Genomic DNA, 16,390 nt, shown 5'->3' with positions numbered 1-16,390 from the left:
CCACCACAATGAGAAGGCCCGCGAGGAAGAGTAGCCCCTGCTCGCCACAACTAGAGAAAGCCCGTGCAGCAAAGAAGACCCAACACAGCCAAAAATAATTTAAAAAATTTTTTTAAATAAACAATGTACAGAGGAGAAAAGGCAAATGCAGGACTCTAGAATGCAACCAGAATCGTGACAGCCTTCAGAGCAGGCTCTGAAAAAAGACCACAGCAGACGTGGGAACTGTTCTTCCAATAGGACCCTTTGATGATCATGGATTGTTTTGGGGACATAGAGAAAGCAGAACAAAAAGACCAGAAATTCTCTGATGGATCAAAGGCTCTGAGCAGACATCTGAGCCAACAGATCATCCCCATTCCTGTCTATGCAGTGTGGGGTCTGCCCACAAAATCCAGGGATCGACTTTCTAGACATTGAATGAGCTCCCTGGGTGGATGTGAGGAAGCCTTCTTAGTAATGATTTTTGGGGGTGTTAGGAGGGGAGCTGCAATTCATCCATTTCATCTCCATTCACTCACCCTGAGGACACTTCTGCCTCTTGGAGAGACTTGACACCTGAAGGTGACAAGAGAGTAAAACATTATGTGGAAGGGACAGGACAACCCCATATGAGCTTTTTGGATAAAACAAAACAAAAAGAATATGAAGGTGGAAGTGGGGAAAGGAATTGATTATCAAAGCAATGCTAGAAGGAATTTCTCCAGAGTGGAAGAAAACCATGGTCAGATTGAAAGGGACCGGAAGAAGAAGCTATGAAGAAACCACGTGTAGACATATCTTCTTGAAATTTTAGAAAACAGCAAATATATGAAATATCCGAAGAGGTTTCATCGAGGATAACAAACCCAAGCCTTCAGTGAAATGAGAAGGATATTAACATCTGTGTCATAGCCAAGATTTTAGCCCCTATAATCTTCTTTCTTGATATGCCCGTGAATATGGTACATTAAGTGGCTCAAAGGACTTTGCACGTGGAATTAAGACGGCTAATCAGCTGATCTTAAAATAGGGAGATTATCCTGGATTATCTAGGTCCACCCAATGTAATCACGGAATACAGAAGTATCAGCCAGAAAGATGAGGCAGAAGGAGAAATCACAGAAATGGAAGGTGTAGGAGGGACTCAACCCACTGTTGTTAGATTTCAAGATGGAGAAAAGGGCCATGAGCCAGGGATGCAGGTGGTCTCTGGAGGCTGAGTCTCCAGTTGGCAGCCAGCAAGAAAGCAGGGAGCTCAGTGCTACAGCCACATGAAACTGAATTCTGCCAGCCTCCTGACCCAGTTTGGATAATGAAGGCCAGCACCTTGATTTCCGCCTGATAAAAAATTGTCACAGACATCGTCGTGGCTTAAAATGGCATCCATGTATTAGAAAGCAGGGAGCTCAGTGCTACAGCCACATGAAACTGAATTCTGCCAGCCTCCTGACCCAGTTTGGATAATGAAGGCCAGCACCTTGATTTCCGCCTGATAAAAAAATTGTCACAGACATCGTCGTGGCTTAAAATGGCATCCATGTATTACCTCACAGTTCTATAGGTTAGAGCCTGGGTTGGTTTTGACTTATGTCTCTACTTCACTCTGACACTAGTCAAAACCAACCCAAGCTCTAACCTATACAACTGTGAGATAATATATGGATGCCATTTGAAGCCACTGTGATGTCTGTGACAGTTTTTTATAAATAGAAAGTGAATGCAGATTTCGGTACGTAGAAGTGGAGTGTTGCTGTAACAAATGCCTAGAAATGTGCAAGTGGCTTTGGAACCAGGCACTGGTCTAAGCTGGAAGACTTTTGAGGAGCATGATAGAAAAAGCCCAGATTGGGCCGGTGAAGGCTCAGAAAGGAATGAGGTACATGTTCATGGAAATTGGAAACATCTTCAGTAGTATCAGAAAGCTTAGCAGAATTGCATCCTGCAGTTATCTGGAAAGCAGAGATGCTAAGTCATGAAGTTGGCTCTATGGCTGAGATTTCCAAGCAAATGTTTAAGGTATGACCTGGCTTTTTCTTGCTACTCATAATAAAATGCATAAGGAGAGAGATACACTGAGAGAAGAATTATTAAACAATAGAATCCAGGATTTGATGATTTGGGAAAATCTCAGTCTACCAAGATGGCAAAAGATTAAAAGAATTGCTGTCAGGAAAGCATACTCTAGAGAAAACCAAACAAAACTTCTGAGGGTATGGCTGTACAACCATTCTAAGACCTCACAAAGTTTGGAAGGTCAGAGTATTAAGTTATACAAAAGGCTTTTGAAGAGATTAAGGGTGGGACTCATGGATTCCCCTCAGCCCTTTGAGCAGTAGCCAAAAGTAGAGGAGGGATTATCTAGGGAGGATTTGTGGGGGAGCTTCTTGTCCAATGGGGTAAACCCTTGTGACATAGACAGGAATCTCACAAAGTTATGGAGAAGTTTATATTAGCAAAAACACTGCCAGCTTGGATGGAAAGGGACAGAGACAGGATGAAGTGAAGGAAGGCTGTTGGACCCTCAAAATTCTACTGGCGGAAACTTGCTAGTGAAACTACCCAGATGCAACTTTTTATAAGCAAGGAAAGATGAGTTAGAGGACAGAGATGTGAGCCCAGAGGGTGGAGCTGAGAATTGCAGACGATCATGCGCAGGCCTGGAAACTTGATGGAGTTTGTGCAGCTAGATTTCAAAGTTGATTTGGGTTGGTGACCACCTTTTCCTTCCATCTTCTCCCTTTTTGAAGCAGAATGTCTGCAACTATTAGTCTATGCCTGTCTCACCGTCGTGTGTTGGGAGCAGATAACTTACTTTCTGGTTTCGCAGATGGGGAGGAATTTTATCCTGGGATGGATTATGCTTAGAGTCACGTCAATACCTAATTTAGGTGATATAGATAATGAAATTTGAGGATTTTGAACTGATGAGACTTAGGGGAGATTTCTGCACTTTGAGTTGTATTGGGTTGAGACTTGGGACCTTGGGATAGGGTGAAGAGTTTTTGCATGTGGCATGGATGTGAGTCTTTGGGAGCCAGAGGGTGAAGTGTGTTAGACTGAATAATGGCTTCCCCCAAAAAAGATGCCCATGAACTAATGCCCAGAGCCTGTGAATGTGTTACATGGCAAAAGGGACTTTGCAGCTATGGTTAAGGTTGTGGTTGTGAGATATGGAGATTATTCTGGATCATCTAGGTGGGTCCCGTCTAATCACACAGGCTCTGAAAAGCACAGAAGGCAGAGTCAGTCATAAAGACACAATGTAAGATTCAGGTAAGATGGGGCTGAAGGAGAGGTCAGAGAGGGTAGAAGAATGAGAAAGACTCCACACTGTCACTGTTGGCTTTGAAGATGGAGGAGGATGAGCCAAAGGATGAGGATGGCCTCTAGAAGCTGAGAGCAGCCCCATCCAACAGCAAGCAAGGACCTCAGTCCTAGAAGCATGGAGAACCAAACTCTGCCAGCAACCTGAATGAGCTTAGAAGTGAATTCCCCCCTAGAGACCCTGAAAAGGACTTCAGCCCCGCCAGCATCTCGATCTTGGCCTCGCGAACACTGCGCAGAGAAACCAGGCAACCCTCCTAGATTGTGACCTACAGAAGTGTGAGTAAATAAGCGAGTGGTGTTTCAAGCTACTAATGTGTCGTAATTTGCTACAACATCGACAGGAAACAAATACAGTCATAATTTTCTCCCACAGCACTGGACCCTAGGACGCAATGAGTAATGCCTCCAAAGTTATCAGAAGAAGAGATTGTGAGTCTAGGATCCTATACCCAGGCAAAATGTCTTTCAAATAGGAGAATGAAGTCTGTTTCAATTAAATGTGTATATTCTTGAAAGTTTGCCTTCTACATATCCCATCTGAAACATTACTTGTAGTTTCACTCTAGTAGAACAGAAGAGTATTACAAGAAAGAGGGTAATGTAGGCTCTCAATATTCGTGGTGGAGTAAAATAAATCATAAGATAATATCTGTGCATCGAAAATAACCTGTTCATATTAGAACACTGAAATTGTTATGATTATGAAATGGATTTAGTGACATAGGGATGAAAATATAATATTTTTCCTGATTATATGAAGAATGAAAGACAACTAGAATCTCAGAAAAAATGTGCAAGAGAATCGTGAGTCAAATATAAAGCTATCTAAAATTTTTATGGGTTTTATGAATTGATAAAATATAAAAAGTAATCAGCTATTTCACCTGATATTTTAAATTCTTTGAATGATATTACTGTAATGAAATGGCATTACATGAACTCTAAGAATATTTTTCTTTCACTTTCAATTTTCAAAATTAACATACAGAATGAAAACATGTACAAAGATGTAACCATAGTTTAGAACAAAAGCAATGGCTGGCCAAATATGAGATTAATGGGATAGGAGAGAACTATACAGACATGAATCTACTCAACTTTGTCAGTTGAGAATAGATATGATCTAAAATCACTGGATTAAGAAATAGACATATGAACACACTGTATAGAATTATGAAGGTACTCACTCCCAACATAAAAACCAACAAAAAGCAAAACAAAAACCAACAAAAGTCATAGTGGATTATGCACGCCTACCCTCCACACCCTGCCAATGACCTCATCTTAACTTGATTAAGTCTCTTAAAACCTTATTTCCAAATAAGGTCACCTTTTGAGGTACTAGGATTTAGGTCTTTAAGATATATTTGGAGGGCAAATCTGTTCAACTTTTAACACAGAGAAAATGAAATATGGAACCTAATAAAATATACTTCACATAAAAGAAGGAAGACAGAGTTTGAGAGACAGAATGATAGCATATATTTAAGAAAAGTTACTACAAGGGTAATTTTAGACAGCATCTGTTCTCAATAAAATTCAAGGACATATAGACCCTTTAAAACAAGGGGAGAAACGTGGAAAGGAAATTTGGCTGGGAAGCAGGCAAACATAACAATTAATTTAGATGAATATATATAATACATATATACACATATATATATATTGCAGGGCAACAGAAAACAATTGCAAATATGTTATACGCTTATAGTATCAACCATATAGAGGCTGAAGTAAGCAAAGTGGAGGATAAGCTTGAAGAAGACAGAGGCAAAGTCCAAGGTGGAGACCAAAACTGTAAAACTGATGAGAGGGGATGTGATAAATTGAAAACACATAATACACAGTAAACAAAAGAAATAACAACCAAACGAAGACTGGGAAATATCTTTCCTGAGCTTAGAGACACTCTTACTGGCAGATTAAAGTGGTTCTTCCCATTCTGGCAAAATTAAGGAAATTAGGTCAAATTCCAAACATTCTTGAATTTTGAGAATGGAGGAAATAGCCTACAAGCTCCAAGGTGGAAAATATCATATTTGAGCAGAAAGAAAAACACTGACTTCACGTTTCTCTTTCAGAGAGTGAACCTACCTGCACAGCTATGTTTGTTCTGTGGGAATCTCTCTCTGGTGTGGCTGATGAGACCAGCGTAAACCAGTCAAATAGTCAAGTTGATCTGCATCCCCAGGAACATGTCACTGGAACCCAGCAATTCCAGTCAGTCCCCTATGACATTGAATTAAGAGAACAAAACAATGAAGTCCTATCTCCATGAAAAAGCCCAAAGATAAATGAGGGAGATGTGCAGCAGGAAACAGAGATCATTCCAGTGCTGTAAGGAGCACCCCTAGTTCTGATGGCCATGCTGTTTCTTAATTTAGTTCTTCATGTCCCCTTGTGTGCTCTCAGTCTTGTATCTCGTAGAATAGGCTTGAATTTTTCACATATTCCTCCCATTAGCTGCTCTAGGTTTTGTTTCGTTTATTTGCCTAACTTAGCTCCAGTGAGTTTCTATTAGTTGCAACCAGATAATCCGTGAATAAGGTACATATGAAACAATATGCAAATGTTATTAATCATTACTGGGAGGGAAGATACAAAAATGTTAGTAATTTGACAATAAATAAGTTTCAAACATCTGATTATATAGCCCCCCCAAATGATGAGGGATTAGGAGTTCGAGGAAGTAAAATTTAGATAACTTCCTCATCAATGATCCTGATAATTAGACAAATTTGCCCACGTGTGTGTGATTTTTTTTAAATGTAATTCTAGGAGAATTAATAACTGCACATATTTAACAAATCATGAAAAGAGGCGCACTTAAGTTCACACAGCAAATGATAGACAACAAAGGGAATGGTAAAGAAACATTTTTAAATGTTTGGAAATGTTATTATATGAGGATGAAGGCAAGACCAAGCACTACAGAGCTGACAGTAAGGGTAACTGGATGGAACTCTCCTTTCCAATCATTGTGAAACTCTTAGATGTAGAACACAGTGCAGAGAAAAATAGAAAAAGATCAAGAAAAATTAAAATAATGGACAATGGTATATCAAAGATGCTAAAATGAATGGAGATAACGTTAAATCACTTTCTTTGCTCATCTGTGGGAAGCAGCTCCTCATCCTTTCAAGTCTGATCATGAGATGGCTGCAATTCAGTCATATCTCCAGGCTCCACTTCTAATTCCAGTTCTCTTGCTATTTCTACCACATCTGCAGTTACGTTCTGCACTGAAGTCTTGAACCCCTGAAAGTCATCCATGAGAGTTCGAATCAGCTTCTTCCAAACCCCTGTTAATGTTGATACTTTGACTTCTTCCCGTGAATCAGGAATGTTCTTAATAGTGTCTCTAGTGGTGAATCCTTTCCAGAAGGTTTTCAATTGACTTTGCCCAGATGCATCAGAGGAATCACTATCTATGGCGTCTACAGCCTTACAAAATGAATTTTTTAAGTTATTACTTAAAAGTAATAACTTGAAAGTTAAAATTCCTCCTTGATCCATGGGCTACAGAATGGACGTCGTGTTAGCAGACATGGAAATAGCATTCGTCTCATTGTACGTCTCCATCAGAGCTCTTGGGTGACCAGGTGCGGTGTCAATGAGCAGTAACATTGAAAGGAATCTTTTTCTGAGCAGTAGGTTGCAATAGTGGGCTTAAAATATTAAGTAAACAGATGTGCTGTCACCCAGGCTTTGTTGTTCCATTAATAGCATGAGCAAAGTAGATTTAGCATAATTCTTAAGGATTTTAGGAATGGTAAACGAGCACTGGCTTCAGTTCAAAGTCACCAGCTACTTTAGCGCCTAATAAGAGAGTCAGCCTGTCCTTTGACACTTAAAGGCATTGACTTCCCTCTAGCTATGAAAGTCTAAATGGCATCTTCCTCCAGTATAAGGCTGTTTTATCTACATTGAAAATCTGTTGTTTAGTGTAACTACCTTCATGAATTCTCTTAGCTAGATCTTCTGGATAACTTGTTGCAGCTTCTACAGCAGTACTTGCTGCTTCACCTTGCACTTCTATGTTATGGTGATGGCTTCTTTCCTTAAACCACATCAACCAGGGCTTCCCTGGTGGCGCAGTGGTTGAGAGTCCGCCTGCCGATGCAGGGGACACGGGTTCGCGCCCCGGTCCGGGAGGATCCCACGTGCCGCGGAGCGGCTGGGCCCGTGAGCCACGGCCGCTGGGCCTGCGCGTCCGGAGCCTGTGCTCCGCAACGGGAGAGGCCAAAACAGTGAGAGGTCCTAGTACGAAAAAAAAAAAACAAAAAAAAAACACATCAACCAATCTCTGCTAGCTTCCAAGTTTTCTTCTACAGCTTCCTCCTCTCTCTCAGCCTTGAGAGAACTCAGAACTGTACCTGTGAGGGAGTTAGAGAACAAGGATTCAGCAGAGGGAAAAAAATCCGAGGCTGGCTTGGCCCTTCGCAGATGCCCTGTGTCTTCAGTTTCTGGGGAGACACTGAGGCAGAATCCAGCCACAGGCAGCATTCCTGGCTGGCGGAGTGAGTCAGAGATCAGGACAAAGCAGACCGATGTAGAGAAAAGTGCAGTAAAGTTTCCTAGGCAGACCCAAGAGAAAAGAAATCGTTATTAGGCATAAATCTTCTGTCCAAAAAGGACAGAAGAATGGATAAGGAGACAACAACCAAACCCTCTTAGAAACTAGAAAGAAAATTGGTGCATGTGAAAGGATTTGCTGACACCTAGAAAAGTGAATGCTAAAGCAGCAGAGAGGAAGCAAAGAGTCAACCAGATTTCCATCCAAGACTGTCTCCAGACACAGGAATTGACAGCATGAAATACTTTGGAGGAGGTGACAACATAAGGGAGACCAGGTGGAAGTCTGTATATGAGGCAGTCAGATCTCCATAACCCATGCCTCCCTCTCCAGAGAAAAGTGCTGGCATATTTCTTTGTGGGAGGGGAACTATTTTTTGGAGATGTTGGAGAAAGTTGTTGGACTGGGTGACAGACGTGAGGAGGGCTTCCCACGTAAAAAGTAAGAGACAAACAAAGAAGAAAAAAGTGATCTGGAGAAAAGAGAATGCATGCAGGGAGGAAATAAAACACGACAAATAAAAGTGCTGTAAAAATCTCAGAGTGATAAAAGAATATATTGCAACTGTGAAATGAGAACAGTCACTTCAAAAAAAAATTCAGAGCATATAAAAGAGCTCTTGGAAATTAAAATGTGATTTTTTTAAAAAAAAAAGAAAAACTCAGTAAAATTATCTCATGGTAAAGCTCACCAAATCCTCCAGAAAGCAGAGCAAGGGATGAAGTGATGAACAAGGGAGATGATAAGAATATTAAAGGACAGGTCCCAGAGGTTCAACTACTAAATATGGGAGTATCGCTCAAATAAAGCTGAAGGATAAGAATTTCTAAGCCAGAATTCCATACTCAGCCAAACAATCAATTAAACGTGATGTAAACATTTTTAGGCATACAGCTTCTCAGAAATTTACTCCCAAGTGTTTGTCCTTATGAAAATACTAGATGCCCAGTCCCCCAAAATGAGCAAAGAGGTATAAGGGACAGGAGATAGGAAATCCACGGGAAAGAGGCAGCCAGCATCGCCAAGAGGAAGGTTCATTGGAGTTTTCAGGCTGGAATCTATGCATTAGGCATAAAAGCCACCAGTCCAGATGGTAAAAGACTCCAGGAGATAGTTCTTCAGGAAAATACAACTGATAGGAAAGAGCTGGCAAAGTATTGGGTGCTGAATTAGTAACTATGTAGAAAACTAAGAATTAGTAAGTATTAGCTCTAGGAAAAACAAAATGGAACCGGAATGGAAAATGAAAGTTTACTGCACGTCTGAGTTGAGAATTGTTTTTACAGCATCCCAATAAAGGAACACCGAGTATTAAACTTACTACTGTAGAGGAGGGGAGTCACCTATGGGCTGGAGAAGGTGCAGAATGAATGTTTTATCCTCACATGTCCTGGGGTGGGGTCGGGGTGGGGGAGGAATCTACTAGTGATAGTGATAAAAAATGAAAAATCATGAAAAGCATAAAACAGGTTATTTCCAGAAATGGAGCCAATACAGAAACAAATAAAAAAGTGCAATATTTCCCTCTGAGAAGGAAGAACTTGGGATGGAGAAGGTGGAGGAATTTTTTCTTATAAAATACCTTGTAGAATTATTTGATTACTAATATGCATGTATAACTCTGAATAAAAATTCTTATTAAAAAGATGGACAATGTAAAAAGAAAGAGTATTAATTTTTTTAGTCCAAAAGAAGAGTACATTGATTGACCTGAACAAATTGCCTTATTTTTTCTGAAATGACTTTAGGTCTAAATCAGTGACCTGGTTTCTGAGCAACTTTGGAAGAGCTTCTTATCTGGATGACATTGTTAAAGATATTCTGACTGTTACCATTCTAAAATGTTGACCTAAATGACCTTTAGATTTCTATTGTTATAATCTTAACTATAAACTCTCTTCTTTGTAGAATATAATTTTGGAAGACGTATACTTCAATAAATGATTAGTCTACCAGTGAGGTATCTTATTTGAAAAAAGAATAAAATACATACAATAAAAATGTCGGAGCTGCAGACCTCATTAATTCAGTTTTTTTTCCATATTCTACCTAGGCGAAGGTGAAGTTTACCTTTGAAAGCCTAAGAAGAAATGAATATTGTAAGCATCATTATAAGGATATCTTGGTCATTTTTTTTAAAGAAACTGAAGATTGCAGTGTATATTATTTAATAGACTATTGAATAAATATATATTGAGCTTATTCATGTAACAAATCTCATTAAGTACCTATTTTATTCAGGCATTCTGCAACATATTGGGAACACGAGGCTGATACTATATAGTTCTTGCTCTTATGGTAACACATAAGTAAGGAAATTGACATGAAAATGAGCAATTGTGATTAAAAGAAACAATAATTGCTCTATTGAAGAGTTACACAAAATGCACTAGGAGCCCAGGACTAGGAATATAGGCTTCACAAAGGGAATTCCATGTGAGCTGAACCTGAAGGAGAAATGAGAGTTAGTTCTATGAATTGATGGAGAAAATTCCAGAAAGAAAGCTTGAGCCATGGTATATATGTGGGTGGAAGTGTCACGTGTTCTGAGATCAGCCAAGAGTTGAGGATGTCTGGAGCACTGAGCAGTGAGTCTGGAGAGAGAGGAAAGGAGACTAGATTTCATGAGTAAGGTCGAGTCAATGAGGCACTATTAATAGTGATTGTAATTCACAGTAGTCAAATTTTTCAATTTATTTCTCTGTGCCAGGCACCGAGCCTAGCACTTTACATACGACATCGTATTTAATCCTAACAATTACTCTATTGTCATTTTTAAGTTTTTCAAGCTTGAGAGTAACAGAATAAAATTTGTGTAGAAACTTCATGCTAAATCTCATGAAAAAATGTTTCAGCCAAGTTAAAAAAAAAAAAAGGATACAAAATGACTTAAGCGACCACGTAAAAATTTTATAATCTAGCAAGAAACGAGATTGGAACGTTTAGATAGCCAGTTGTTTTATTCTTTTACGTCACTTCGAAAGTCTCCACTTATCAATTTAAAAATAAGAACAATGTGTGTTTTTAGAGGAAGAAGGGAAAAGAGAAGGGAGAAAGAGGAGAGATTCTGTGATGAGGGAAGAGAAAAAAGGAAGAGAGAATAAGAGAGAGCGAGAGAGATAGAGAGAGAGAGTGAGCTAGACCCACAATCACTAAAAAACGATGCTGGAGGATGGGAACGGGAGAAGGATGAGGCAGAGACTCCTCCCCCAGTGGTCCAGGCGAAAGACAATACAGGCTTCAGTGTAGGCAGTCATCACAGAATATCAAATGGAAGAACAAGAGAAGTATTTACAAATGGAAATGGTCACGCTTTGGGTGTGTAGATGTTAAGACCATTCACCAAGAAAGGGAGATGTGAGCCTTGGTGAGGTTCCTGAGAGGAAGTGATTAGTAACATGGTTCCTGTAGCTCTGGTATTATGATTGGTTGGTGGTTTCACAAATAAAATATGCGAAATATGCTAACTCATAACTGGTGGGTTTCACTTCACGCATTGCGTTAATTAATCACGTTCCTGTTAAAGAGAAAATGGTGGTTGAATGTTCCTGGTCACCAAGTTGATCCAGAACCTTAGGTTCTGGTTTTGACCTGATGAAATCTTTTCTCCTGTTATTCATCACCACCCAGAACTTCCATGGATGACCACCAAGAGTACAATAAAAGCAGTGAGGAACCTAAAAGTACTGGTTTGAGAGCACGGTTGACCATTGACCCAGATTGTATGGACTTGACTCTCCTTTACAAAATGCTCCATTGCCGTAAGATGCTGTGGATCAGATGTTAAAGCACACGCTGCCGTCTGCTCTGAGCGCCTTCCTACCCATCTTCCTCTCGCCTGTTAACCTTGCCCTTTCTTCACCCCCCAGGGCTCTACGAAACCTTTCTAACCAATGATGAACCAGAATGCTGTGACGTCAGGAGAGAGGCAAAATCCAACAGCCCCTCCAAGGGGACGGTGGACAGAGGCGGCTCCTGCCCCAGGACGTCGCTCCCCGCGTCAGCAGCACCCAGGCTGGGCGCCAGCAGACTCAGACTGTGTGTTCTCGTGCTGATGCTCCTTCACACAGTTCTCACGGCCTCAGCGGCGCAGAACGCCACGGCCCTGGGCTTCGGGGGCGTCCACGCACTGGACGAGCGCTCGGCCAGCAAGGAGTAGGGACGCTGGACCCTGGAGCATGCCCGCCACCCCGGCCACCGGCATCACGGCCTGGGTGCTCCGACCCGCGCATCACTTCATGCAGGGCCTGGAGGACAAAACTGGAAAAGAGGGGCCCGAATCCAAACAAGGACACACACACACACACACACAGCTTTTTATGGACTAAAAGGCTGGAAAGTGACTTCAATTTCTCACACCATTTTATACACTGTGTTTTAATGTTTGGAGGTTTTCTTTGCTTTCCTTTTGATTTGGGTTTATCTGTTTGTTTTGTTTTTGCGCTTGTTAATACAGGATTTATTTGGGGGGATGGTTTCTCAGAGGTAAACTAAGTCTTTTCACTGTCTCTCTCTATATATATTTCTAGTCATGGTGTGTGTTCCTCAGATAGTTCTGTCTCATGTCCTGTCAGTTTCTATTAGCGGAATGACGGCTATGACCTCGCGGTATAGCAAACAACAACAACACACAGACAAAAAAAAATCATAAAAAAATAAAAAAGACAAAAAAAAGAAAACAACAAAAAAATAAAAATAAAAAAACTCCCTGACTCTCCCTCCTGCCTCTGGAACCCACGCCCCTCCCGGCCTGCCCGCCCCGGGCCTCCCCCACCCACAGCAGACGACATCCGCTTGCTTCTGTCCTTGTCGCAGCTGCCGTGAGTGGGCACAGTGCACGCTCCGCTGGGCCTCTGAGCCGCTGCTGCACAAACCCGTGACGGAGCAGAACCAGGGGGGCCCTTTCTAGCTGAACAAACAAGTGCTCTCCATAACAGGTGGGGTCAGACAGTTAGCACATCTTTATGTTGAAAATAAAACAAAAGCAAAGAAAACTGCCGTGAACTCAGTTGGTCCAGCTCCAAGGGCCCAGGTCTTCCCTGCTGGTCAGGTGGCTGGAAGCAGCCACCCCAGATGGGGGTGTAAGGAGGTAGGGAGTCCTGCCCTGAAGCCGCAGGTGGCTGGGCTTTTGCTGGGATTTCAGTTCTGTTGCAGGACTACATGAGCACCTTTTGGCCATTGTTACAGGCACAGGATTCTGAGGACCCAAATCTGGACTTCTTTTTCCTCCTTTACCGTTGTGGAGGGCTAGCAGACGTGCTCAGACACCTGCAGCATACAGAATCTAGACCATTTCACGCCAGTATTTCCCCCACATACAGTTTTTAATTACTCCAGGTATAAAGTGTATGCAATTCTGCATTATCAAAAAGAACTTTTCAAAAACTAGGTTAGCCATTTTCATTCAAGTACAGAAACGTTACCACTCTCACATGCTCTAGATAGTTGAAGACAAGAGGAGAAATCGGATCGCTCTGTTTGTATTTTTTCTTTTTGTGGGAACATTTTACCTGCTGAGTGTCTATGAATTTGCTTTCTAAAAAAAAAAAAAAAAAAAAAAAAAAGAGGCTTTTATGAGTTTACAGTAGAATCAGTGGAAGGAAGAGTTAATAAGGGCTGTTTTTAAAACAAACAAACAAAACAAATAATTTTAAAAGAACCACTTCACAATCTTTACTATTCTCTAACTACACTCGGGAACTGCATTTCAGGGATGATTGCTGTATAGCTGGCAGATGAAGGAAAACCATGGAAAAGGTCCTCTTAGCGAACAAAATTTAGTTCTTAACTTTCTAGCTATGAAATTCCCCCAGGCATTTGTTTTTGTTGAAACAAAACTTTAATCTCTGCATCATACCTAACTCTGCGACACGCGTTACAGTATGCATATTTTGTTTTGAATAAAAAAAAAAACCTGTTTTGTTCCAGTCTGTTAAGAATATTCAAAATAATAAAGGTATTGCTTAATAAGATTGCTAGAATTGTTTAGCAGTACATGCACAAATATTTTACTAGATTCTTTGTTTTAATAGTGTTTTGTTGAGACTGAAAATCCTAAAATGGTCTGCGCAAATACAAAAAAAAAACCACCAAAAATGCAAAATTCTTCAGTTTTTGTTCCTTTTTTGAAATTTGTTTTTTATTCAAATGCAAACACACATTCACACGTGCACACACACAGGCACAGCATTTGTAATTTATGGAAATAATGGTACTATTTCTGGGGACAGTGGGTGGACAGTGGCTCTGGCGCATATTAACTGCGTTGAATTTTGTGAGACTTATAGAAATGAGTTTTGGTAAAGCCTAATTAGTGGGGGATTCTAGATTTCCGTGGAGTTGGGGGTGGGATGAGAAGGGTTAGGGAGCAATGACTGGAGGGGGAGGGGTGGGTGATGACTCAAGGGGAAGAACGTTATCAGATGAGCTCTTTTTCCACTGACCTCTTAATGACTTTAAGGTATATGTCCAGAGCAAAGTTTGTCGTGACCTTCACCTACCTCTGCCCGACAGACGCCATTCCACTATCTGTTTCTTCAGTGTTTCTTATGCTTCTCTTCCTGCCAGAGGCATTTCCATTCTTTCAGGAAAATGACACAACAGAAGATGCAAGTTGCACCCACTCTTACTGGGATGACAAGAAGTTACTATTTCTAGACACAGGGCAAAGTGATGACAAATAACATCCCTTAACAGTGGGGTTTCATTTTCTATTAATATTTTTTGCAACTGATTAAGATTCTTTTCCAGAATAAGGGGACTGGATGGTTCCACCTGCCCATGGTTTAGCTTTAGTCTGGGGAGAATGGCGGCCAAAAGAGGGAAACCAAAACCACCACTACTTTACATGGGAGGTAAGCCCTCCAAAAGACAAGTTTAAGAGCTGGGAAAAACCATGCAGTATTGTAAATATGAAATTCTCGCTTAGGTGAGGAGGAGATGGTGAGATGGGAAGGGGAATGGCAAGTCAGCAAGAGTTGGAATCAACTGTAATTCTGGTCAGATTTTTTTCTTGCCACATTTACTCTGACGTGAGAAGGGTCTCCGTGCCTAGTATTTATGATTGTAAATGTGTAACCATTTGCCTATGACATTTCCACTGACACAGTGAACTAAAGCAGCTATTCCTGCGATTGGTTAAAGAATCCAAATAGGCAATGACTCCTTTATAAAGTCAAGAAAGAACCATTGATGATTTGTGATGCAACCAGTTGGTGATTCAAATCTCACTACATCCATGGATCATTTGCAGTGGTTTTCCTACTTGATAACATGCTTGATGTTCTGCACAGAAAATATTCAGACCTTGCACTTTTGTAATCATAGTCTTGTTCTATTTTCCTTGTGGTGGATATCCACTGCATACTAGATAATGAATTATGATAGTAAAACAATTATTTCTGAAAACAAGTTGAAAATCAAGAAAATAATATTCTTCACAAGTGTATGAAACAGACCTCTCCATATTTATTATTGTCTTTTTTTTCTGCAATAGAGAAATCCCAGTTTGAAGAATATGTTGATACTGCAAAACCAAATGTCAACTAACATAAGTGGAGGTATATATTACTCCTTATTGCACTGATGTTTGGTGGTATATTATATTGACTTCTTCATTAAAAAGATAGTATTGTTCCCCTCACCCACAAATAGTAAGCAAAAGTTGTTCTTTTAAATGGCACCATGATAAAAAAAAAGCAATTTAGTTCCTTACCAATGAATTGGTACTGTTAATTACTAGGACCTGTAGTCATTAAAATAAAAGAAGGCAGGAACACAGCAAGGATAAAAGCAGATAGGAAGGAAGGAAGGAGGGAAGGAAGGAAAGAGGGAAGGAAAATAAAATGGATTTTTGCATGAATGAATAAAAACCTCATTTTTACCAGGAAAAAAAAAATAAGTGAAAGATGTAGTTGGGTGTCAGATCCATATGCCAAATATCTGAATTGGTAGATGACATTTGGTATCTGGACAACATTAAAATATTGATCAGTCTCAGGCATTGTTTTAGTTCTTTCTTGGTAACAGCCAAATTTACAGTGTTATTGCAACTGGAAGCATACAATCTGCAAGGAAATGAAAACTGCATCTTATTTTCACTATAACTGCAGACGGGTATTTGACTATATATGCATCCATGTGTGTATATGGGGAGAAAGGGTTATATATCTCTGGCATATTTTTATAGTGAGATAGATACATATAGAGAGAGAGAACAAGAGTGTGCCTCTGGTTCCTTAAGCAAAAACACTGCAGTAAATTTAAATTTATTCTGTATGAATATATGTCTATGCTGAGTTGATATCTCTTTTGTCTTAAATTAGTACTACAATTTCCATGCAATGAAATCACAGTGAAAAAAACTAGGAAGGCTGAGAAGTTATTGATTAAGTCTAAGTAAATTAAGTCTCAGTAAATTAATGGATTAAGCAGGGCTCTTGATTAACCTTCTTATTTCACTAATTCTTATCTCTCTTCCCCTTCCATTCACCTCTCACCCACCTA

At 40.3% G+C, this 16,390-nt stretch overlaps 1 protein-coding gene across 3 annotated transcripts in view; it reads left to right on the top strand.

Moving 5' to 3' along the window:
* NALF1 (NALCN channel auxiliary factor 1) overlaps window positions 1–14,305 on the top strand; it is a 591,782-nt gene extending 577,477 nt beyond the window's left edge. Inside the window, exons 3-4 of one of the 3 annotated variants that reach the window (XM_028497867.2) lie at window positions 9,939–9,984; window positions 11,755–11,840. In XM_028497867.2, coding sequence (XP_028353668.1) covers window positions 9,939–9,961 — 23 coding nt within the window. In that variant the 3' untranslated portion in view covers window positions 9,962–9,984; window positions 11,755–11,840. Of the gene's footprint in view, window positions 1–9,938; window positions 9,985–11,515; window positions 11,533–11,754 lie in introns of those variants that run through there. The other 2 variants (XM_028497868.1, XM_024123257.3) reach the window with 2 other exon arrangements.
* Window positions 14,306–16,390: the final 2,085 nt, after the last annotated feature.

Source organism: Physeter macrocephalus, chromosome 13 (assembly GCF_002837175.3).
Source record: "Physeter macrocephalus isolate SW-GA chromosome 13, ASM283717v5, whole genome shotgun sequence".
NCBI lineage: Eukaryota > Metazoa > Chordata > Mammalia > Artiodactyla > Physeteridae > Physeter > Physeter macrocephalus.
Note: the sequence above shows the minus strand (reverse complement) of the source record. Positions and strands in the feature narration are given on the sequence as shown.